Source organism: Lissotriton vulgaris, chromosome 10 (assembly GCF_964263255.1).
Source record: "Lissotriton vulgaris chromosome 10, aLisVul1.2, whole genome shotgun sequence".
NCBI classification, from domain to species: domain Eukaryota; kingdom Metazoa; phylum Chordata; class Amphibia; order Caudata; family Salamandridae; genus Lissotriton; species Lissotriton vulgaris.
In genome coordinates, this window is record NC_141698.1 from 361,075,658 (window position 1) to 361,099,844 (window position 24,187).

A 24,187-nucleotide genomic window follows, 5' to 3' on the forward strand; every position below is an offset into this window, starting at 1 on the left:
ATTCGAATGAGGAAGGATCCTATGAAGATGAAAACTTTGGAGCGGCTAGAAGTCAGTCTGACCTCCAAATTAAGATTCAAGACGATACGGAGGAAGATATGCATGAAACAGAGCCTTTATCACATGAAGACAGGCCTGCTCCCGGCATGCAAATGCCTGAGGAATTATTTCGCAATCTACAATACATGCTCAGCGACTACTATAGGCGTTTTCCACCTTCAGAGTCAGGTGACTCTCAGGTATCTACGCCAAGACCTAAAACAGCGACGCCGCTTTCAAAGCAGGCACAGCCAGTTGTTTCTGGGACGTTGGAGGAAGCGTCACAAGAGATGAAGTGTACTCAGATCATGAGGAGCAGGAAGAAGGAGAATTAGACAATAGGTCAGAATCGTCGCAGTATGAGGATTACAATGCAAACACGCCCTCTCCGGCAGAACCTACAACATCAGAGTCACCTCCTGTGGACATTGCCTCATTCCACAAGATCATGGATAGAGCAACAAGGAGGTTCATGATAACTATGGAATCAAAACAAGAAGACTGCTTCTTGTATGACTTCAAGTCTTCGCCACAAAAACAGAGTTGGACCATTCCAATCATAGAGTTCATATGGAAGGAAGGACTGAAGATCATGTCCAAGCCAAATTCTTTGCCAGCAGTGCTCCCGAGAGTGGATAAAAAATATAGGGCGCCAAATTCATCTCCAGCGTGCCTCATTGGACAAGCGAAAGCAGACTCTGTGGTAGCGCAGGCAGCGCAAAAGAGGTCTACTAACCCAACATCTCAGGTCTCTGTTCCGCCAGATAAAGACTGGAAACGTCTAGATTCTATCGGGAAAAAAGTTTCTACAATTGCAGCTACAACTATTAGAGCCGCTAACTCTCTAGCCATATTAGGGAGATACGATAGGCAGATGTGGGCGGACATCTCGCCGTATGTGGACAAACTTCCCGAGCCAGATCGGGCTGAAGCAAAGAAGATCCTTCAGGAAGGAGAGTGCGTCTCGTCTGAGATGATTGATGCTGCAGTGGACGTTGCTGCCACAGGTTTTCGTCAGCTAGTGGGTGCAGCTGTTCTCAGGAGGCAAGGATGGTTGAGGGCAACATCCTTTCGGCAGGAGGTCCAAACAAGGATTATAGATATGGCATTTGATGGGGAGTATTTATTTGGAAAGCATGTTGACGATGCTCTGGGAGCCATCAAGAAGGATACTGAGACAGCACGTTTGCTGGGCACTTTACAATACAGGAAGTCTTCCTTTCGTGGAGCAAGAGGAAGAGGGAATTTCTCTAGTCGAGGAAGCTTTAACCAACAGCGCTCCTATATTCCGCCCAGGGAAACCAAAGATACCAGCCATATCGTCAACAGACTTACGGACAGAGATAAGGAAATTTCTCTCAGTCTCGAGGAAAATCCAACTATCGCGAAAGAGACAATAAAAAGTGAGAAACGCATCCTGCCGCCACTTTGTCCCAACCCAAACCAAATTGGAGGAAAAATATCCCAAAATTACTTAAATTGGTCCAAGATTACCACAGACAAATGGGTTCTGGATGTGGTAGCCAGAGGTCACATTTTGGAATTCGTAAAAACTCCTCCAAACTTCCCCCATAGAGGACCACCTCCAGCACATCTCAAGGAGCTGTTTGCCCAGATCAACACTATGATTCGAAAAGGAGCAATAGAAAGAGTACCTCATCATCAGAAAGGAAAAGGCTTCTACTCAAGATTTTTCCTTATTCACAAGAAGTCGGGGGAATGGCGACCCATCCTCGACCTGCGTGCCCTCAACAAATTCCTCAAAAAACTGTCATTCAGGATGCTGACACTTCAAGAAATCCTCCATTTTCTTTCGGCGGGAGAGTATATGGCAACACTCTACCTTCAGGATGCATACTTCCATGTCCCAATTTTTCCCAGGCACCGGAAGTTTCTAAGGTTCAGAGTGGCTGGCAGGGACTTCCAGTTCAAAGTTCCTCCCTTTGGACTGCGCTCAGCCCCCAGAGTGTTCACGAAGATACTGGCCCCGGTGGCAGCCCACCTTCGGTTGCAGTCGATACAGATATATCCATATGTAGACGAATGCCTTATCAAGGCCAGTTCTTTCGACATGGTAAAAACTCACATTCAAAAAGCTCTGTCACTGATGCAAAGCCTGGGTTTCTCAGTGAACTTCGAGAAATCGCACTGTCATATGGATACTTCATTACATATATTGCGTTAAGTTAGCATGAGTGTATTACATGTTTAAACAGCCGGTTTGCCTTCGGCTTCAGTTTTGCACACGACACATACTTGTTGTTGTAGCTTTCACCCTAGAAGCGGTGAGGTGGTTTATTTGAGAATAATATGTTATTTCTATGCTATCAGCTTTGCCTGGTACACTTGGTACAACTGTCTGCACACTGAGAGCTGCACACTCTAAGATTAACCTAACACAAGGTTGCTGAGAGGCCTGATCCTCGCACCACATTAGACATAACACAAATAATGTTGATGCCAACATTTTGGGCTCTACGCGGGTTTAAGATAGAGTTACACGGAATGAACGTAGACACTTGGTGCTGCGCATGGAGAGAGCTGGTAGCTGTTGATGTGAACTGCTCCTACTGACATTGAGAGGTATGGGGCCGCCCTGCTAAAGCCCGAATGAGACCTTCTTAGATATAAAATAATATGCTAGATAGGGTGCGCGAAATATAGGTGATATCGATTTCTATAGGTTTTGCATTATAACATGCTAGCACCTTTTGCTTACTATGGATTAGTGACTATGCTGCTAACTCTGATTTTTATAATCTGCATTTTGGTATTATACAAGATACTGCGTTTGAGAACTTTGCATTGAATAATAAATATTTCAAACTTGCACTTGTGTTCTTTGACTCCCAGTTTTGGTTTGAAATGATTATATAACGAAAGAGTGTTCATGTGTTCCACGATTCCTGAGGTATTCTAAAGATCATGTTCTGGTTTGTCTAAGACATGGTTCATTCCATAATGATCCATGAGACACTGTAGCTAGCTAGGTAAGGAGATTTCTGACACTGAGATGAGTTTTGGATCATCCTAACTCACTGAGGTTCTAGATCTCTATGCACAGTTCTGTGGGAGAACGGAAACCCTGCTACATGGCGCCCAACGGATTGGTTGGCCGTATTTCATGACACTCGAGTAGTATATCATTCAAACCTTAACACCTTCATTCCCGTTTCCGGTAAACGGTGGTGTCGGAAAAACCTACCTATTTTTGAAATAGGTCTTTTCAAGCTTGAATTCTACTTTAAACGGTTTCTTTGAATTACTACCCAGTTGTGCTACAAAGTGTTCTTTGTCTTTTATTTTTCACTTCCGGTGCTACCATGGCCGTGGACATAGCGCAGCATAGCCGCGTCGCGGTTCGCGACCACTTGCGGGCATATAATGTCCCGGCGGAAGGTTTGGCTGTGGTTCTAGTGGTGAGTGCGGAACACGCGTACCCGTACGAATTGTTTTATTCCTGGGTGACGTTTCCGGAAGTAAACGCTAATTCGGGCGTCTACCATTCATACACTGCCTCGGCTGTACCGGCGGCTTATGCTCCGTACAGGGCACTGGAAGTACCTATCGATGCTTGGCAGCACGGAGTTTGGTTTGGTGGCGTCCTACCCCACTCTTTAACGGCTCCGAGGTTAGGTCCGTTGTCCATTCCGGGCACAGCCTGGCCCGCCTTGGGCGGATTTACTCCTCATCCTAATCGCGCCACTTGTAATGTGGGTGATTTGCGGCGTCTGCATGATGTCGCGGTTGACGTGATTAGAGCGCTTGTTCATTACATTGGTCGTAATATACATGGCGCAGCCCCCGCAGGTGCGCAGCTTCGAGCGGAACAGGCTGGTTTGAAAATCAGTCCTGTCTTGGTGAATTCCGTAATGGGCAGAAAGCCAGACAATAAGGATGATTTTCCTTACTGGCTTGCCGAGAAATTCGACCAGCTAGAGGCTGTGTTTCCTAATACGACTCCGGGTGAAAAACACCGGATTCTTACGCTTAGTTTACCGAAGGATTTAGCCCCTGAACTTGCTGACTGTGAAACATGGGGTAAGACTTTTGCAGCGGTTTACTCGAGGTGCTTTGGCACACCGACAGTGTCGAACCTGTCTGCGATCCTCAAACGTGTTCAGGATGATCACGGACCTGAGTCGGCGGTTGAGTTGGGTATGCGCCTGAACGGTTCATTTGAGACAGTTTGCGGTATTATCCTTGCCAATGTAAAAGGGGATGCTGTGAACTTTCAAGTGGCCAATGGTCTGGCGTTAATTCCCGATGCCGAGAAACCCCGTCAGCTGGCAAAAATTATTGTGGCGGCTTATAAAACGGTTGGCCGCAATTCTAAGGGTGCAAAGGTTTTTCTTGAAAAAGAAAAGAAGCAGCCCCAGGGACAGTCTTCGGAAACAGGTGGACAGCCCAGGTCCAAAAAACAAAATTGGCCTAAAAAGCAGAATCATGGTAAGCAACAACAACAACAGACACAGGTTTCGAGTCCGGCGCCTTCACAACCTGCGCAGTCAGAGCGAGTTTATGAATTGCGCGATCGCGCTACGATTAAATCGCCTGAAAGATATCAGGCATCTGACCAACGCTCTCCTCGTTCCTTTCAGGACTCATCGGCTCCGTCAACCGGTGGTGGAGGGGGCGGCAGGGGCAGGGGTGGCCAGCAAGGACGTGGCCAGCCCCGCACACGAAGTGAAGGGGATCAGCGGGACGACTCTACGCCAAAGAGACCGCAGTTTGCCAAGAAGAAAGTCGCTGCCTTAACGGCGCATCGATATGCCCCAGATAGTGAGAACGCGGCTTCGGAATCTGACGTGGGCTCTGAACTTGCTGGACAGCGCGGCGGAGATTACCATAGTGAGAGAGGCCCTCCGTCCACTGTTGAAGGTGACAGCGACTGAGACTTTTATTGTGATTGAAACAGCTGATACACATGTTGCTCCCCCTGAAAGACTTTTTGAAATTGTCCTGTTAATTGAAGGTGACATGCAGCGAACTGTAAAAGGGGTATTTTGGGAAAATCTTTCGGATACGAATGACATTTTGCTTTCGGAGGCTGACTGGCCCCCACCTTTTGTTCTCGCAGCTCCGCGAGGGGAGGAGGTAATCCTCCCCAGTTTCGCGCACACTGTGCCGAGAGTGGAAGCGCTGCATTTTGCAGAAGAGTGGGCTCTGGCGCTTGCGCCGGCTGTGTACCGGAATCAGTGTGGCTGGGATAAATTGTCCCCTAGCCATGAGATTCCGTTACGGTCACAGCCGCAGCCACAACCCCAATATCCCATACGGCGTGAAGCTAAAGCTTCGGTCGCGGCTATCCTTGAACAATTGGAATATCAAGGTGTAATTGAAACGTGTGTGTCACCGATGAATAATCCCCTTTTTACTGTCAACAAGCCGGACGGATCGTATCGTCTGGTTTTGGATTACCGGCATTTGAACTCGCATTGCCGTAACTGTGCAGTACAGAATACTCACGGCTCTGCCCTAGTGAATAGTCTTGAGCGTAAACGGTTCAAAACCACGCTTGACATTTCCAATGGTTTTTATGCACATAGATTAGATGGTCTAAGTTCCCAATGGACCAGTTTTACGTGCGGCGGCGTACAAAAAAAGTTTAATCGACTCCCAATGGGATATAAAAATAGTCCTGGAGTGTTTTCCGCCCGCATAGTCTCTCTTTTAGAGAGTTTCGATCCAGTTGCATGTTCATATGTGGATGATATTTATCTCACAGACGACGAGCTTTGGGTGCATCTGTGTCGAGTAAACAGCATAATTTGTAACTTTGCAGACATGGGTTACAAGTTTAACTTTGCAAAATCGCACATTGCGGAGTACACAGTGTTGTTTCTAGGTTATGAACTTAACCATGAAGGAAAGGGATTGGCTCCTCAGTTCCTGGAGAAGTGCGCGCAGTTGCGCTCTCCGACAACGCTGAAAAAATTACAGTCTTTGCTGGGTTTTTTAAATTTCGGGAGGACATACATTCCGGAATATGCCCAGCGTATCAAGCCTTTATATGCCTTGGTACAACCATCTTTTTCCAAATCATGCTGGCTGCCTGAGCATTCAGCCATTCTGCAGTCCTTGCAGGCTGATATGCTAGCTTCTGACTACTTACAGACTCGTGATAACCAGACCAACCTGGTGATAAGAATTATCCCTGGGACGGTGGGTTTCACGTACCTGACTTTTAATGAAGGGGATACTGTACCTATTGCTTACAAGTCACACTTGTACACTTCGGCTGAACTGCGTTTTTCCACTGTGGAGAAAGTTTTAACGGCTGTGCAGATGGCAATTCTTAAGGAACGTGCCCTGTCGCAGGGAAAGCGCATGTTGGTTGTCACCCCGTGTCCAGCCTTGGAGGCGGTCACGAAAGCCAGTGTACCTAATTCTAAAGCTTTGCACCCTCGGTGGATTCAGTGGGCTACATCCTTGACATCTCAGCATGTCACGTTTATTTTTGACGCCGCTTTACGGTCGCAGGAGTATTTACAGTATGAATTTGTTCATCCTGCTCCTTTAGCAATGCGGCCGTTGGAGGATTTCCATTGTATCATTTACACGGATGGTTCGGCGCAGGTTGCGCATGGCTCTAAACACGCCTACGTTTCCGCTTGCGCCATTGTGGTCGGTGCCATGGTGAACGATGAGTTCAAGTCCAGTGTTGTGCACACGCAAACGCTAGGGGACTGCACCGCACAGTTGGCAGAGCTTCGTGCTCTTATGCTTGCATTGGAGTACGCTGATCCTTGTGTGACGACCTTAATCGTAAGTGATTCTTACTACTGTGTCCAGTCTTACAATGAGAACTTGTTCTTTTGGATTCAGAATGATTTTCGTGATTCCAAGGGTAGCACAATAAAACATAAAATGATCTGGGTCCGAGTGGCGGAACTTAAAGAGAAACTGCCGCTCGTGTTTGTGATTCATACTCTCGGCCACCAGCGCGTGGGGGTCCACGCTGTTGGCAACTCGCTTGCTGATGAAGCAGCGAAGTCAGCGGTAACAAAATACTTAGTTGCAGCAGTCACGAGGTCCAAAAGCAAAATAGATGATGACATCTTGGCGGCTGTTGCTGCCACGGCGAAGGGAGGTAAATATCCTGCGGGGTTCCCTTCGAAGTACACATACCACTTAAGTCCCGATAAGGTTCCTTATGTGAAAATTCCTGAAGTTGGAGAGCGTTTAGTTCCCAACTCGGATCGCAGAGCTTCTCTGATTACAGCGGCTCATGAAGGTGTGGCGTCTGCGCATGCGGGCGTCTCAGCCACTGTATCTCAGCTACAACAGAGGTTCTGGTGGCGGGGACTGTACAAACAGACGCGCGATTATGTCCTTATGTGTGACATTTGTCAGCAGATCAAGCCTTCTACTGCTGCGCGTCCGCCTCAGACACAGTTGTACATCTCTAATAAACCACTTGGATGTGTTTATTTGGATCACTGCGGTCCTTTTTCTTCTGATACTGCGTATAAATACATCTTAGTAGCAGTTGACTCATGCACACGCTTTGTATGGGTATGGCCGCATCGAAGCGCTGATTCGCGAACTGTCATTAAGGATTTGCGTGTCTTTGTGGGAATCTTTGCTTGTGGTACTTTCCATTCGGACCAGGGTCCGGCTTTCGCCTCTAAGGCGTATAAGGATGCTATGGTTTTGTTGGGAGTACAGGTGAAGTTTTCAAGCCCCTACAGGCCTGAGGGCAATTCTGTAGTAGAAAGAATGAACCGCGACTTAAAGCAATCTTTGACAGCCCGTGTTATAGGCACTGGTAGAAACTGGCTGACCCACCTCTATGGCGTGCAGCGTGCGCTTAATAATCTCCCTAGAAGGTCTCTGGGTGGGCGGACCCCATACGAAATGCTCTTTGGTATCAAGATGTACGTCCCTGACCTTGATGGTGCAGGATGCCAGGCCCAGGCCGCGGCCTTTGACGTAGATGAACATTGCAATGTTTTACAGGATCTACAAAAGACCAGAGACAGTCTTGCAAAGGAACACTTGCCCTCCACATCGGATGATGCGTTGCAGATCCCGGTAGTTGGCTGGCTACCCCAAGTTGGAGAACTGGTTCGAGAGAAGATCGATAACAAGAAAGAGTTTGGTCCCTCATATCGACCGCCGGTTCGAGTCCTTGGAGTGAAGGGCACAAGAACAGTCATTTTACCACCACTTCCAGGTCGTAAAGAAAACAGATTTATTTCTATTGACAATGTCAAGACACACAGGGTGGCCGATTCTTCATAGCATGACACCGGCAGCATCCTGTCCTTCCATGGTGAGGAACTCTGTGCTGGCTATTACATCTGGTACAGATCAGGAGGTGTCCCTCGAGATGCCTGCTTTATCCAGTCCTTTATTAAATACTATTCCTCTTGCTAACATTGATGAGCTGACCTATGCAGATCCTGCTGATTTATCTATGTCCGACCTACATGCCCGTTTGGCTAACCAGTCCAGATTCTCTTTTGACTCTGATTCGGAACTTTCAAAGAAACCATCGACTATTGCAAAATATGCCACGTTGTTTAAAAAACATTTTCTAATTCCACCTTGGACATACGTTTGGCTGATACTATTTTCATTTTATCTTTTTATGTCAATTGGTTTTGTGTTTTATTTTTTCCGCTTGATCGATGGCCATTATGTGATAGAAAGAACAGGAATTTGGTACCTTAATGGAACATTGGCCCCTCTGTCCTCCTCACATTCAGTACACAGACTAAAGAGAGACTTACATTCAGTACAGATTACTGCTTGGCCAGTCCTTGATGGGATTGTGTGGGATGCGGTTAGGTTTCAGATACATGGCCCCACAGAAGTTATTAATGTTCCTAATGTGCTTAGAGTAAACATGGGAGATGTGATTAAGCAAAATGTTCGTTCTGATGACTGGGATCTTCAGGCTGTAGAAGCATTATTCTCTGATTTGAAATATTATGCGGCCTTTGATGCTGAGGATTTGTACTTAGATTCTGTCAATTATGGTGATTTGTTTTGTTATCAACATTATGGGAATCATTTCTTACACAAGACAAGTTCCAGGAGGGTTCCTGTGAATTACACTCAGTGGGAACATTGCCCTACTCCCTTACAGGGGAGCTCAAGTACATTTCTGGGAAAATACTCTTATTTTACAGATTTTAATCAATCAAATCCTGAATCGTTTTATTTTAAAGTGAACCAGAAATTCATACCCAAAGTTAGACTTACAGATACAAAATTGCTGTATTCAAAGTCCTTTTTAGATAGGTTATCTGTGGATGGCTATGAGTTATGGAAGGATGCTATTGACCTTAAATCGGTTTGGGGTACCAAAGATTGGCAGGTACAAGGCACTGAGGCTTTGCATCGTGCATGTCTCATCCCGAATCACATGTTGTTTTTAAATTCTACTGTTTCTCAAACAACGTGTTTTGGATTGGCTACATCTAAAAAATTAAATACCCCTACTATCCCTGACTTAGAAGAATATTCAGGTTGGAGTAATTTCACTACAATATCCATCAATGGGATACAAGCACTTTTGCAGAATTCCTCCTTTAATATTTCCCATTTTGATCCGGAGGGGTGGCTTTTGTGGCAAAGAAGCACTGATGCTTGCCAACGTAGGTTTTTGGGTTTGTCTGAAGGTTTTACACACATCAGGCCGGATCCCAGGTTTGAAACGGATCACACTGTTACTACTTATTCAGTAGGCAAATTGTGTCAGAACTGGTTACAACATTCCACTTTGGCTGCAGTTAAGCTGCATCTGTCCCAGTTGAATGAAAATATTGACCTAAATGATTTTATAAAAGGCCCAGCTAGGGGTAGATCTAAACGCTTTCTTTATGCTATATACAATGAGATTTGGAAATTTTCACAAGTTGAGGCAGCTAAACGCCTGAGAGCTATTGATCAAGCAAATTTGGAAAAGGTGCTTGCAGTGGTCGATAACAGTATTAACATGCTTTCTTCCAGAATTTACACATTGGATAATATTGTTTCTTCTGTTGTTGATTTGTACATGATGAAGTGTCCACGTTATACCATGGTCAAAATCAATTGCGTTCTGTAATGCAGTTTGCCTGGACTCTACAGACGATTAAGGCTGGTCGAGTTCCCTGGACCTCATTGAACGTTTCATCCCTTTTCGCCCCTTTTAATCTTACTGAAAAACAGCGCATGCTTTCAATGCGTGATGCATCATTTTCTATGTTACATATTGAGAAGCTAGAATCCTTGCATTTTCCTGTTGCTGAAACCACTACTGCCACGTGGCTTATTCATGGTTTAATTACATTACCATTTCCTTTATATAAATTTACTAACTGTATGCGGTATATTGCTATAGGACGATATGAACCACTAGGCAATGCATTCCTACATGAGGCATGGTCATTACCATACACATACAGATGTCTGAAGGATGGGAAAGAAGTGAATCTTAATGGTGAGGAATGCACACAGTCACCTGACCATTCATTAATATGCAGACACATTCAGTTACACGGTTCTTGTAATCAGGACCGCCCAAATTTAGCATGTGTTTTAAAAGGCACGCCAGTTCCAGCAGTGGTTCCCACATTTACATTATTAGCTAATGGTAGTTATTTGCTTTTAAACAACGAATTATGTTGTGGTTTATTAATTGGTGTGGCATATGTGGTAACTGTATCAGAGCGTGTAGTGTGCTGCAAGAATGTTCTATACCCACCCACACATGGTTCTTCAGATGTCTCCATCTGGCCACGGATTCCAACCTTGGAAGCAAAATTCAATGGTTTAAGCAGAATAAGGGCCATTTTGTCTCAAAAACAAGTGACCCTGAGTTCGGCCCGGGAAACTTATGTCCTTCACATAGCCAACACCCGCACAGAGGTGCAGGCGCTTTTAAATACTGATTTGCCGTTTCATTTCTGCGAGCTGGTACACCAGATATTTAATGCTTCTTCAACGACTGGGCTGGCACATTTTTTCAAGTTAGTCAGCAGTGGCCTCGTGACTACGTTTGAAAAGGTTTTTGGTATCATTCCCACGTTTTTCCACACTATTTTTTCGAGTTTGTTTGGTGGATTACCTGTGTTACTGGCTGTAGCCGCAGGCATTCTGTTGGTGTTTTTCTTCATAAAACATGGATGCCCATCCTGCGCAAGACGCCGTTCAACGCCTCCTGACACTGTGCCGTAATCGGATGCTCAATTACTATGGAACATTGCCGCTTGCAGTATTAAGCACGGCCTATAGATTGTCATTTCGGTTCACCGACTTCACGTGTGTCCAACCTGTGTTTCACTGCCTGAGCTGCGAGTTCGATTGGGCCATTGATTTGTGCCTATGCTTGAGAACTGCTCCTGACGTCGATTTTGATCAGCTAATGCGTCCCGTGGTGGCTCACGAGCTGATCTGTTCTGGCGAGAGAGTTATGGCCTTGGCAGCGATAAATGGAGTTCTGGGCCAATGGGAGATTTCTGCAGCGGCGGATGCCTTTCTGACACACAGCGATCTGGTGAACCCACCGAGTTGTCCTCTGACGTTACAGGAGGATCCGATGCTGGAGGAGCACGTATGTTCTTTCCCATTGCTAAATTGGATTGCTGAACTATTTTCGGATGATGGCAGTGATTTCATGCTGGAGGCTGTGGCAACTTTCTTTGCATATACTTTCCAATCGTGAGATGCCTGGGAGGAATACTTTGTTGTGAAATATGAGTTTCCCCTCGCTGGATTGGAGGGATGGACTATGTTCAGCTGATGGAGAGTACAATCATGTGATGTCGCTGGGGATAACGTCAATGTGGCACATGACTTTGGAAATCGGATACGTGCCTTGTTTTTTTTCTTCCAAACATTTGAATTGATGAAACCTGGTCCTACGTTTCATATTTTTGAGACCTGGTGGATGACTTTTGGTTCAAAAGTTTTGTTTTTATTTTTAGATTTGAGGCCACTGTAGGCATTCATACATATTCATTCATACATATTTTTAGCTTATTTTAGCTCAAGATTATTGAACTTTGCTTTCAATTGTTGTGTCTGATTTAGTATTGCCTTTTCCCTTATGTTTGACGGTGCTCGGACCAATGGGGGGGTGTCATATGGATACTTCATTACATATATTGCGTTAAGTTAGCATGAGTGTATTACATGTTTAAACAGCCGGTTTGCCTTCGGCTTCAGTTTTGCACACGACACATACTTGTTGTTGTAGCTTTCACCCTAGAAGCGGTGAGGTGGTTTATTTGAGAATAATATGTTATTTCTATGCTATCAGCTTTGCCTGGTACACTTGGTACAACTGTCTGCACACTGAGAGCTGCACACTCTAAGATTAACCTAACACAAGGTTGCTGAGAGGCCTGATCCTCGCACCACATTAGACATAACACAAATAATGTTGATGCCAACATTTTGGGCTCTACGCGGGTTTAAGATAGAGTTACACGGAATGAACGTAGACACTTGGTGCTGCGCATGGAGAGAGCTGGTAGCTGTTGATGTGAACTGCTTCTACTGACATTGAGAGGTATGGGGCCGCCCTGCTAAAGCCCGAATGAGACCTTCTTAGATATAAAATAATATGCTAGATAGGGTGCGCGAAATATAGGTGATATCGATTTCTATAGGTTTTGCATTATAACATGCTAGCACCTTTTGCTTACTATGGATTAGTGACTATGCTGCTAACTCTGATTTTTATAATCTGCATTTTGGTATTATACAAGATACTGCGTTTGAGAACTTTGCATTGAATAATAAATATTTCAAACTTGCACTTGTGTTCTTTGACTCCCAGTTTTGGTTTGAAATGATTATATAACGAAAGAGTGTTCATGTGTTCCACGATTCCTGAGGTATTCTAAAGATCATGTTCTGGTTTGTCTAAGACATGGTTCATTCCATAATGATCCATGAGACACTGTAGCTAGCTAGGTAAGGAGATTTCTGACACTGAGATGAGTTTTGGATCATCCTAACTCACTGAGGTTCTAGATCTCTATGCACAGTTCTGTGGGAGAACGGAAACCCTGCTACAGCACCTAACGCCAGCAAGGAGAAAGACTTTCTTGGGAGCGACACTGGACACCAAGCTCGCCCAAGTATTTATCTCAAAGGAGAGACAGGAAAAGATACGACAGTTTGCTGCGGCACTGTTGTTAAAAAGGTTTGTTTCAGTGCGCACGTTCAAGTCCTTCATAGGGATCATTTCTTCCTGTATTCTTCTCACCCCCAACTGTCGTCTTCGGATGAGGCCCTTGCAAGAGGAGCTCAGTCGCCAGTGGATACAGGTGTCGGGGTCCTTCGAGGATATCATACAAATAACACCACGAATGCGAGAAGCGATTCAATGGTGGAGTCAAGGTTGCAACATACAAGTGGGATGCTCTTTCCTCACGGAAGTGCCCAGGTTCATAGTGACGACAGACGCTTCAATGACAGGCTGGGGTGCACACCTCCAAGGCATGACGGTCAGCGGGAAATGGAACAAAATCCAAATGAGATGGCACATAAACAGGCTAGAATTGCACGCCATCTTTCTAGCCCTGAAGTCCTTTCAGGCGACCCTAGAAGGCGCCACAGTCTTGATTCGGACAGACAACACCACCTGCATGCATTATCTAAACAAGCAGGGAGGCACAAGATCAGCCCGGCTATCGCACCAGGCACAAGAGATTTGGAGTTGAGCCCTGACTCACAATATCCATCTGTCAGCTGTCCATGTCCCGGGAATCGCGAATGTGTTAGCGGATTCTCTCAGCAGGTCCACAGGCTGCACTCACGAGTGGGAACTACATCAACCATCTCTAGACCGCATCTTTCAGACGTGGGGGCATCCGGATCTGGACTTGTTTGCGACGCACCAGAACCGGAAATGCCCATACTTTGCAAGCTGCGTTCCCCACAAGGACTCGTGCAGGGATGCCCTTTCGATGAGTTGGAATCAAATATTCGCTTACGCTTTTCCACCGATACCTCTGATCCCGAAAGTCATCAAGAAGATGAAGAAGCAGCCATGCCGGTTGATACTGATTGCTCCACGATGCCCCCGCCAATACTGGTTCACCGAGCTACTCCTTCTCTCAGAATACAACCCTATCCAACTTCCTCGCATTCCAAATCTTCTCTCCACTCACAAGGGCAGGGTGTACCATCCGGACCCGAACTCGCTGAAATTGTCAGCTTGGCTCCTCAGCACATGGAATTTGCAAACTTAAACATTCCACAGGATTGCCAGGAGGTACTGACGAAGGCCAGAGCTCCATCTACGATCAAGGCCTACAAACTTAAGTGGAGGCGTTTCTGTGCATGGTGCCAGTCTAATGGTCTTCATCCCATTCATACCAAACCAGAGCAAATTCTTCCCTTCTTTTTGCACTTGGCCAGATTGGGTTTGGCGCATTCTACTCTTAAGGTCTTCCTGGCTGCCATTTCTAGATTTCGTCAAGATGGATAAAATTCTTTGTTTTCCGTGCGGATCATACAGCAATTTTTCAAAGGATTGTTTCGTATGTTTCCGCCTGTGCGGAAACCTCCACCTACATGGCATCTGAATATCGTACTAACTCAGCTCATGCGTCACCCTTTCGAGCCGATCCATAAGGTGGACCTGAAATTTTTAACATGGAAAGTGTCATTGTTACTAGCTTTAACATCTGCTAGAAGGGTTAGCGATATTCAGGCATTTACATCTAGATCGCCTTTCATCCAATTCACCACGGACTCAGTAGTACTACGTACTAATCCAACGTACATGCCAAAAGTGCCTTTGGATTTTCATCTGAATGAGCCGGTTGTCCTCAAGACATTCTTTCCAACCCCACAGTCTCTGGCTGAACGAGCACTGCATTCGTTGGATATTAGAAGATGTCTCAAGTTTTACCTATCAAGAACCTCTGCCATCCGCAAGACAGACCAACTGTTTGTGGCTTATGGCCGGCAGCGCCAGGGCTGTGCAGTTTCAAAAGAGACCATTGCTAGATGGGTCTCCTCTACAATTGGACTTTGTCATCAGCAGGCCGGTAGACCCTTACAGGCCTTGCCAAGAGCACATTCTACAAGGGCGGTTAGCTCTTCCACTGCCCTTTTTGCTGGTGTGCCTCTTCGACAGATCTGCAGAGCTGCTACATGATCTAGCAGACACACCTTTACTAGACACTACTGTCTAGATTCAGCAGACGACGCAGATGCTTCGGTTGGAAGAGCAGTGCTGCGCAATCTTTTCAAATAAGGTGAGCCTCTGTTTCCACCTCCTCCTCTATGCTCTTTAGACGTTATTCAGATGTTGATGATTATTGTTATACATGTATACTATATATATATATATATATATATATATATATATATATATATATTTGATACTCTGTCGTCTACGAGCGTTATGCTAGGAGTACTGCTTACTATTCTGATTCAGGCATGTAAATCTATGAAAGACACCCCTAATACTGGAGAAGAACAATAGTTTCTTACCTGTAAACAGGTGGTTCTCCAGTATTGGTGTCTTTCATAGATTCACATGCAACCCGCCCGCCTCCCCCCAGAGACTCACTCAGGCATTATGGGGTTTCACTCCTGTGCGAGAAAATCTGAGAGCCTGAACCTCTGGGGAGAACATTCTGGTGGGTGCTGTCGCCTGATTGGTTGCAGTTTGGACTAATACATAATGACTAGGATAGTTTTAGTTTTAAGGGTTATTATGCTTGCTTCCTATGAAATAATTTGTTTTGTCTTAATATTGTATATATTATTTAACATGTATTTGTAGTTTTAATGTTCTTATGGAAACGCTGGGTTATGTATGGATATATGTATCCTATGTTATGTTTTATCGTTTTTGTTTCTTTGTATGACTTGTAATAAGTCGAATAAAGATATCCTGACTGACAAAAAAAAAAAAAAAAGACTGGGATAGTCACGATTGTGAAGGTTTTTTCTACTGTAGCTGGTGCTACTTTACTTCCTGGTTTGGTACTTCTGATATTTGCTATATGTATTATGGCATATTATTGCTTTTTTATGTACCGTGGGACTCCCACTCCGACGACGGGGAATGATTCAGGCATGTGAATCTATGAAAGACACCAATACTGGAGAACCACCTGTTTACAGGTAAGTAACTATTGTTCTTCTTGGCTGCCTCTCAAGTAGATTTTCTACTTGAGCTGCAGCTTTCTGACCGGGAAGGGGCACGACCACCTGTATTGAGAAAATCTCGCCAGGTTCCATCCTAGCGCCTGAAAATCAGGCTTGGGACGCCAATTCTCGGTCACACTCCCCAACTTACAGTTGGCTTGATGTGCGTGAGAAACAACTCTGCCACACAGTTGGCGGGGTTTTGCTGGAACTCTGCATTACAAACGTAATGAAGAGTTGGCAAAACTCCACTAACTCCACCGGCGGAGCGAAATGGATCTCTCACCCTTAGTGTGTGACTCACATCTTATATGCTTCAATTTCCTCCCCAAATTCACACAGAAGAACCACTCCTGGTCGGACGTGACATAAATGCCCGGCTACATGAAACCATCGGACTGGGCTGGGGGGGGGGCACAGGGGGAGGGGGGATATGCAGCAGATGTATCCCAGTTGATCTGCAGTCCAGTGTACTCCCAAAGACCCTCAGGATCGCTAGAACGCGCCACAAAGACCTCCTAGGCTCCCCCAGGTAAAACAGTATGTCTTCCTCATATACGTTTATTGCATCCTCCTTGTCTGGGTCCCACTGCAGGGCCCGACCTGGGCATCCCCATGGATCTAGTTTGCAAGTGGCTCAAGCGCCACTGCGAACAGCAATGAGGAGAGCGAGCAACCCTGCCTAGTACCCCTCCCTATGGAGATGGCCTCCAACCACACACCACACACCATTCACCTGCACCTGTGCAACTGGATGATGATAGAGAAGTCTGACCCAACCCAGGAAAGAACGGCCAAACCCCATTTTCTCCAGCACTACCCACAGGTTAGGCCACTCCAGAGAGTCACAAGCCTTCTCTGCATCTTATGATAAGAAAATCGCAGGATCCCCCATTCTCCCACTACCTGCCAGGCAGCCAAACATGCGTCTATATGGCATAAAGCACAACTAGTCTGCATTCTCCAAAGAATCCACCACCCGTAGCTTGCAGCTTGCTAGTACCCTCCCCAGTATTTTCACCGCCACATTAAGCTGGGAAATAGGGTGATAGAATGCACACACCTCGCTTGGATCCCCTCCTTGTAAATGGGGACGATCAGTGCCCGTCACAGGTCCTCTGGCCACTCCGCCTCCCGTTTTGTGCACCTAAATAGCTCCCCTAAGTGAGGCACTACCTGGGTCGTGGAGACACTTAAGGAATTCAGGTGGGAGGCCTTTCGGGCCTGTAGCATAACCCCTATGCAAATGGCTCAGAGCCTCTGCAATTTTACAAGCCAGTGATCTCAGCCACTAGACCCTCCCGGTACTCCCACACAAGGGTGAGAGTCAGGAAATCCAGGATGAACTCAAGCAATCAATGCACCGTCTCGAAAATGTGAAGGCTATAGACGACCCGCTTACTGGTTTCCCTCTCCTTGCAATGGCCACGGGTCTCCACCATGGCTCCGTCACTGCCACTCAGGCACCGTACCTACCTCTGCCCTTCTTCACATTTATCTCACCGTGTCACTTTTCTTGGCCTTATAGCCAAATTCACACACACACCCCTGCTTTGCCCGAAATCGGGCCTTTGTTTCCTGGTCTGTCAACGCTCTGTAAACCTTACAGGCCTGTTCAATTCTGATCAACAGGTCCCACATTGGTGAGACCATAAAGTTCAGCCTCCCTGTGCACTAACTTCTGCTCAAGGTCCAAGCACTCCCCCTCAATCTCCTTCCCAACCAAATTCGAGATCAAATGGCCCTGAACTACAGTCTCGTAGGCCGCCCCTAGCACAACCCCAAGGATGCCGACCACTTGTTCTCTTCAAAATACCTAGTAGTCTTCTCCACCTAATGTTTCCTTGTGCCCAAGTCCATTAGTTTCCATGGAGACACGCCCCCCCCTCGCCATCATTGGGGAGTGGTCATAGATACCGCTCTGCAGGTATTGCACATCCTCCCACCAATCAGTCTGATGCACAGGGACCAAAAGATAGTCCATCTTGGAAAGCAAATGCATAGCATTAGCCGCATATGAGAACTGCCTTGCGGCGGGATGCTGCACCCGCCACAAATCTGCTAGGCCAATGGACCCCAGGAACATAGCCAGGCTCATGTCTACTCTAGGGCCTGTGTTATCCTATCTCAGTCTCCCTATGCCGTCAAATTTAGACCCCCCTAAAATCGTGAGGGCTTCTGGCACAGCCACCATCCTTTCTCCCATTCCGGTCAAGCCTTCAGTCAGCAAGCCTGGCTGGAGGTTTGATAAAACTGTGGTGAGGGTGGGGGGCTTTCCAGGTACCGGAGGCTGCTGCCCTACACCTTCTTTAAGACACCCACATCCTCACTATCTGGAATGGGACGGTCTTGGGAAGCAGAATTCTAACCTTATAGAGCCCCATGAGAACCCTTCACTATTCACTAGTCATGAGGCCCTCTGTTAAAGAGCCCATACCTATTGCCCACTAAGTGGGTCACCTGTAACAGAATTACATCTGGGGCAAGTCTAGATATCAATTTTGTAACCACTCCCCCTTTATGCTTCCACCAAGACTATTGACGTTCCAGGAGAGGCCCTGCAGGCCACCAGCCTCCGAACCGCGGGCGTTCGACTCTCCTAACCCTTGTGCCCTGCCTCTAGCCAGTCAAGATCTGTCCACTCAAAGTTTTGCCACCATAGCCGCTGTCTAGCCTTAAAGCAACCCCATCCCCCAACATGAATCACCCCACATCCTCGTGCAATGAGTTTAAACGTACCCACCATATAGGGTTGTAGGCGACATGCTGTGTATGTGAGGAAAGTCCTTCTGGTTCCTTCTTGAAAATAAAAAAAAATTACATTGAAAAAACTACCTACCCCCAATGCTCAAGGGGCCTGTTGCTCCCCGCCCACAAGTACACAAGATAGGAGGCGGACCACAGCCCCCAGAACCCAGTGTCCAGCCACACAATCAGGTTGTCAGTCAGGAGTAACCACTAGCAGCCCCCCTGCTCTGCTTTGCCCTCGTGGCAGGAGACTCCCCATCCGTTGTATCTTTGTCAGCCTCTTTATCAACATCCAGCGCAGACCACCTGTTACCCACAGGCAAGGCATGGCCACCCTGGATCTCTGCGACCACCCTCGCCCTTTCAGTCTCTGCTTGTGCTGGTGGGGGTAGCCCCAGGCCTACATCACTTCCCCTGTTGCGGTCTCTTGGTCGTCCAGTGCTCCTTGCCATTGTCCTCTGGACGGCCTGGAACCAGGCTCCCCTTTGCCTCCAGCCTGTCCCCAGGCTACTGCCGGCGCTCCAAAGAAATGGGAACCCTCCAACCCATGACGCAAAGCTTGGCAGGGAACAAAAGTGCATATTTAAGATTCAAGGACCTCAGTTGCCTCTTAATCTCAATGTAAGACTCTCTGCTTCTGAACCTTCGTAATCCAAATAAACATTAACCGAACCGCCGTCCAAGTGAGGTCTGTGAGCCCTGGCAACCTGCAGGATATGATCCCAGTTACAAAAGTTCAGGAGCCGCGCCACAATGACTCTTGTGGGAGCGCCTGGGGTGACGGGCCTATCTAGCAGCTGTGGTCCCTCTCCACAGTAAACAGCTTTGATGAACGCCCTTCTAGTACCACTGAGCCCAACCAGTCCTTGACATATAACTCAGTCGACTGACCTTCTGCCCTCCACGGGACCCCCACCAACTGAACGTTATGACGACCGGAGCAGCCCTCCAAATCATCAGATTTCGCCGTTATGGTAGCATTATCTGCCTTCAGCTTCTCGAGGTGATGTTGGGCTTCACCCAGCTGTGGCATAATCTGCTTGAGTGTGTGTTCTGTGGCCCTATTTCTGTCAGCCAGTTTCATGTGGTAGGCCCATGTAAATGTTAAGTTCCAGAGACACATTTGTATCCTGGACGAGCGCAAAAATTGCTGCTGTGTGGGCCCCCAGGCTCTGGGTTGTCCATCCAAAGGTCGACTCCCATGCTCACCAGCAGGCACCCAGGCTCCTCCTGACGCTCTTGTAAATCTCCCTTCGTGCGGCCCATCTTGAGGATACAGCTCTCTCTGCGCTGTGCACTTTAGACCAGGGGGGAGCTAACACTATGCTTCAAGGTCTTCCATGCAGCCAGCACAATCCATCCAGCTCCTCCTCGTTCTGGGTACAGCAGGCCAGGTCCGACCCACAGCTGGCATGCCACAACCCCCGCCCCCAGGAGCCCATCCCCCCTCCACGCAGGTCACAGCCAACTGGAGCCCCCGAGGAGGTACCTAAGGGGAGCATGAAGTACCAAAGCCACCACCGCAGGGCAAAATAATTCCCCACCCCCCTCCATTCACTGGCAGCACAGCAAGCAGCAATAGCTGGACCCCAGGGCCTCTGGGCAGTCAGCACCATCCTGTGCTTGTGGGTCACTAGGGAGCACACCAAGCCCAGGGGGCTGCCTCCCACTAAAGCAAGGCCTCCTCTGTGTACTTCTGTCGGACCCCCAGACCCTTGCTGGCGGGCCACCCTGGAGGGTCCAACAGCCTCAAGTCTCTGGCTAGGGCAAAGTGCCCTCTTAAATGCAGCTGCACCCCCACTGGCCATAGGCTCTGCCAGCAAACCCGTTCCACTGGCCTCTGGTCACAGGTGGCCGCCTCTGCCGTGCTGCGGGCCTCCGGCAATGCCACTGCTCATCAGCGCGCCTTCATCTGAGCACTGCAGTTGGGCAAACCTGCCTGCACCACTCCCCGGGCACACAGTAAGCTCCCCTGATGGGGAAATAGCTCTGGCGCTCCCAATGCCGACAGGGCCACCTTCAGAGGGCCGACAGCCTTACACTGGAGGCCCGGGCAAAGCGCTCTCTCCGGTGCTGCCGCACCTCCACAAGTCGCAGGTCCCAGTCACACAGGCATCGCTCCAGCCACAGACCACCTACAGCCTCCAACTATCACCACTGCAGGTCGTCTTCTGTGGCCCCACTCTCCCGCCTGCTGCTATCTTGGCACCACAGACGCTGATCGTATCTCACCTCTCCCCTGGAATGACCCTCTGGTCACTGTCTAATGTTGAGAAAAGAATGTGTATCCACCAACTTCTCCTTGAGGGTTGACTTCCACACTCACCTCACACCCATCCATCACAGGTGTCACCGGTCGGGTGACCTTCCTAATAAAAGTGGCCTGGTGTACGTGTCCTGGGCCAGTTCTAGACCATTCCACTATGTGTCTGTGTTGGGATTAGCTGTGCATGAGGGCCTAGGGCCCTACTGCTTACATCCCCGGTCCCGGATAGGTTTCCCGCACCGGGAAGACAGTGCCACCAACTGCTCCTGGTTTTGGGCGCCCCAGTGAAGTTTGAGTTCCCCCATCAACCCCCAGAATCCAGGATAAATGTCTCTTTGGGCCGCCACCTCCGGAGCTCTACAGAGACTCGACCGACTCCATCCCGCTTCAAGCCTCGCCCCCCCCACCAGTGGCGGTTGTGTTGGACACCAATACTAGATAACTGTTTTTGCCCTATGGGCTCATGTCTGTCCATTCACAAAGCTTGCAGCTGAGACTTGTCTCCTGTACACTTAGTGCAAACACATATTTCTTGTGCACAGTGCTGACCGGATAGACATTCTTAATAATGGTAATAACATTATGGTGATGGAAAGCTTTATATCAAGAACATATTCTGAGATTTTAATTGTGTTTTTCCTGTTCTTACAGACTTTTGCACTACTTTCGTGGACGACACCACTTGGAAGAAATCATGTATAATGAAAATATGCGCCGTTCCCAACTTCTCATGCTCTTCGACAAGTTCCGCAGTGTGCTAGTAGTGACAAACCACGAGGATCCCGTTATTTCTGTATTTCAGGCTTTGTTTAAGTGACTTTTGTACATATATTTGACAGCGTAAAATTATTCAATTTTAGCTGCTTTCAAAAAAAAATTGCATATATTTTATGTTGTATATATTTTAATTTATAACAATGATTTATATTTGTGAATTATTTTATGACTCAGCCGATCGTCTCTCATACCCCTTTAAAGCACATTTTCGGTAATTTAAACACTTCATATTTGGAGCAAAAAGCAAATCATGTTTTATAAACTCAAAGATGCATCTGACTCGAAGAGTCCTTCGTCCATTTGTAGAAAGAAAAATTACAACAATAAATATATAAAAGTTGTTCAATTGCATTGAAAAACGTGCGTAGTGTTTTGCTTTACTAACTTATTTTTGTTAAAATATGTATATACCACTTTGGTGATGATGAATAAATCGATGTGATATTAGGTGATTAAACTTCTATAAGATCTTAAAAAGAAAGTGAAAAATGTCAGCAGACTACATTTTTTTTTTTAGCAATAGTCTACAACATCTTTCAAACCTGTTGACCGAGGTGTTGGGAAACTGTACCTACTACTGAATGTAATTTGCCACATTGTCACTCTGGGAATATTAAAAGTGCTTTCTTGTCTTGCCTTTTCCTCAAGCCTCACATACGAGATGTTATTCTTTACTATTGACTTTAAAGGCAAGCAACCTAAATACTAGGCAAATGGCAGTTATGAAATCTGTATAGCAGACTATAAATTGAAATATGCAGACATGCAAAGCATTTTGTGCATACCCCATTCTCTTGTAGATAATGTAATTGACTTTGTTTGATTTGAAGTTCTAAAACAAAAGGAAAAACATGATTAAATTAATTGTTTTGTATTTTGTAATAGTCTTTTTTTTCTTGTCTGTTTCCTCTTATGTGTCATTGAACAAAAGAATGAAATGAAAGTGTTGTAAAAGTTATCAAATGTTATTGTGGACAATATTCTTTATCCAGCACTTGTATTCTGAAGAATATACTTTCTACATTGAGATAGTGGTCTTCATCTAAATATCACCCAAACCACTCCGGCAGATTGATGATCCCATATGTTGCTGCGCCTGGTGCGCCCCTCAGTCATTCGCTTCTGCCTCCAGTAACTGCGCCCACTTCGTCAGGTCCTACATATGCTTCTGAAGGTATGATGCCTGGGACTGAAGGTCCGCCAGGGAGTGTTTCATGTGAGTGACCCTTTCCAACAGTTTCTGGGGGTCCTGAGGAAGAAAGTTTTGATCGCTGCTAGGATCGCTCCCAACTTGTCTGTGCCTTGGTGGATCCCATGTGCCTCCAGGCTTCTCTCTGGGGATTCCACAGGTGCAGGCATCACCCTGGCCGACTTCCTGCCCCCGATTGTGGCTGGCGGGGAGGTTGTGTCCCATTGCCTGGGCCTGCTTGGCCTCCCACTTCTGGCAGAAGAAGGGGGCAGCATGAGCAGTACGGGAGAAGAAGAGGATCTAATGTGGTGGGTACTGATCATCCTGGGGGGCGCTTAGTAAGCGCTTACCCCCACAGCCTCCCGCGGGGCACCACGTGCACACCCAGATGATGCAAAGCACGAGGCCAGGGAGCAGTGGCAGCAGCTGGCGTGCACCACTGTAGTCCCCAGGGGGTCCAGGAGTCTAGTCCTGCACAGGGAAGTGTACCCCGGGGGCCCCCAGCAGCCCCTGCTGAAGATGACGCATGAAGAGAGCAAGTGGGAGGGAGGGACCCCCCCAAAATGATGATGAGGCACGCTGCCATTTCCACCAACGTGACCCCAGGCACAGGAAAGGCAGGACAGCCAGGAACCTGGCCTGCAATCCGCTGGCACCACCCAGGTTGGTCGAGATGGCCCTGGCAGCCCGGACACCCAGGGTCCACAATACCCACAGCAGGAAATCTAGGGGGGCAGGGCCGAACTGGGAACCACAATCGGCCCTGGCAAAGTGCTCAACCGGCCCCCCCTCCCCACTCGGGGCTATGCTGCAAAAACGGCCCTGTAACAAAAACAGCTCCCAGGGGTCCAAAAACGGCCCCACCCGTGCGGCGCACCGGGGGATTTCCCGGTGCCCGCTATGGCCAGTCCTGGCCTGCAGGAGGGCCGGGATCGCCTCAGCTCAGCAGATTGTGGCGGATGGCAGGGCTTGAAGCTCCGTTCTCAGGCGGCGGCCATGATGCACGCTCGGGCCATGTCCCCCGTAAGGACACTGACTCTTAATTTACAAGCGTG

At 47.4% G+C, this 24,187-nt stretch overlaps 1 protein-coding gene across 2 annotated transcripts in view; it reads left to right on the top strand.

Moving 5' to 3' along the window:
• Window positions 1-22,817, top strand: part of NPRL3 (NPR3 like, GATOR1 complex subunit) — a 426,334-nt gene extending 403,517 nt beyond the window's left edge. For both annotated transcript variants that reach the window (XM_086941146.1, XM_086941147.1), the window contains one exon: window positions 21,818-22,817. In XM_086941146.1, the coding sequence (XP_086797272.1) occupies window positions 21,818-21,983 (166 nt within the window). In that variant the 3' untranslated portion in view covers window positions 21,984-22,817. The remainder of the gene's footprint in view (window positions 1-21,817) is intronic.
• Window positions 22,818-24,187: the final 1,370 nt, after the last annotated feature.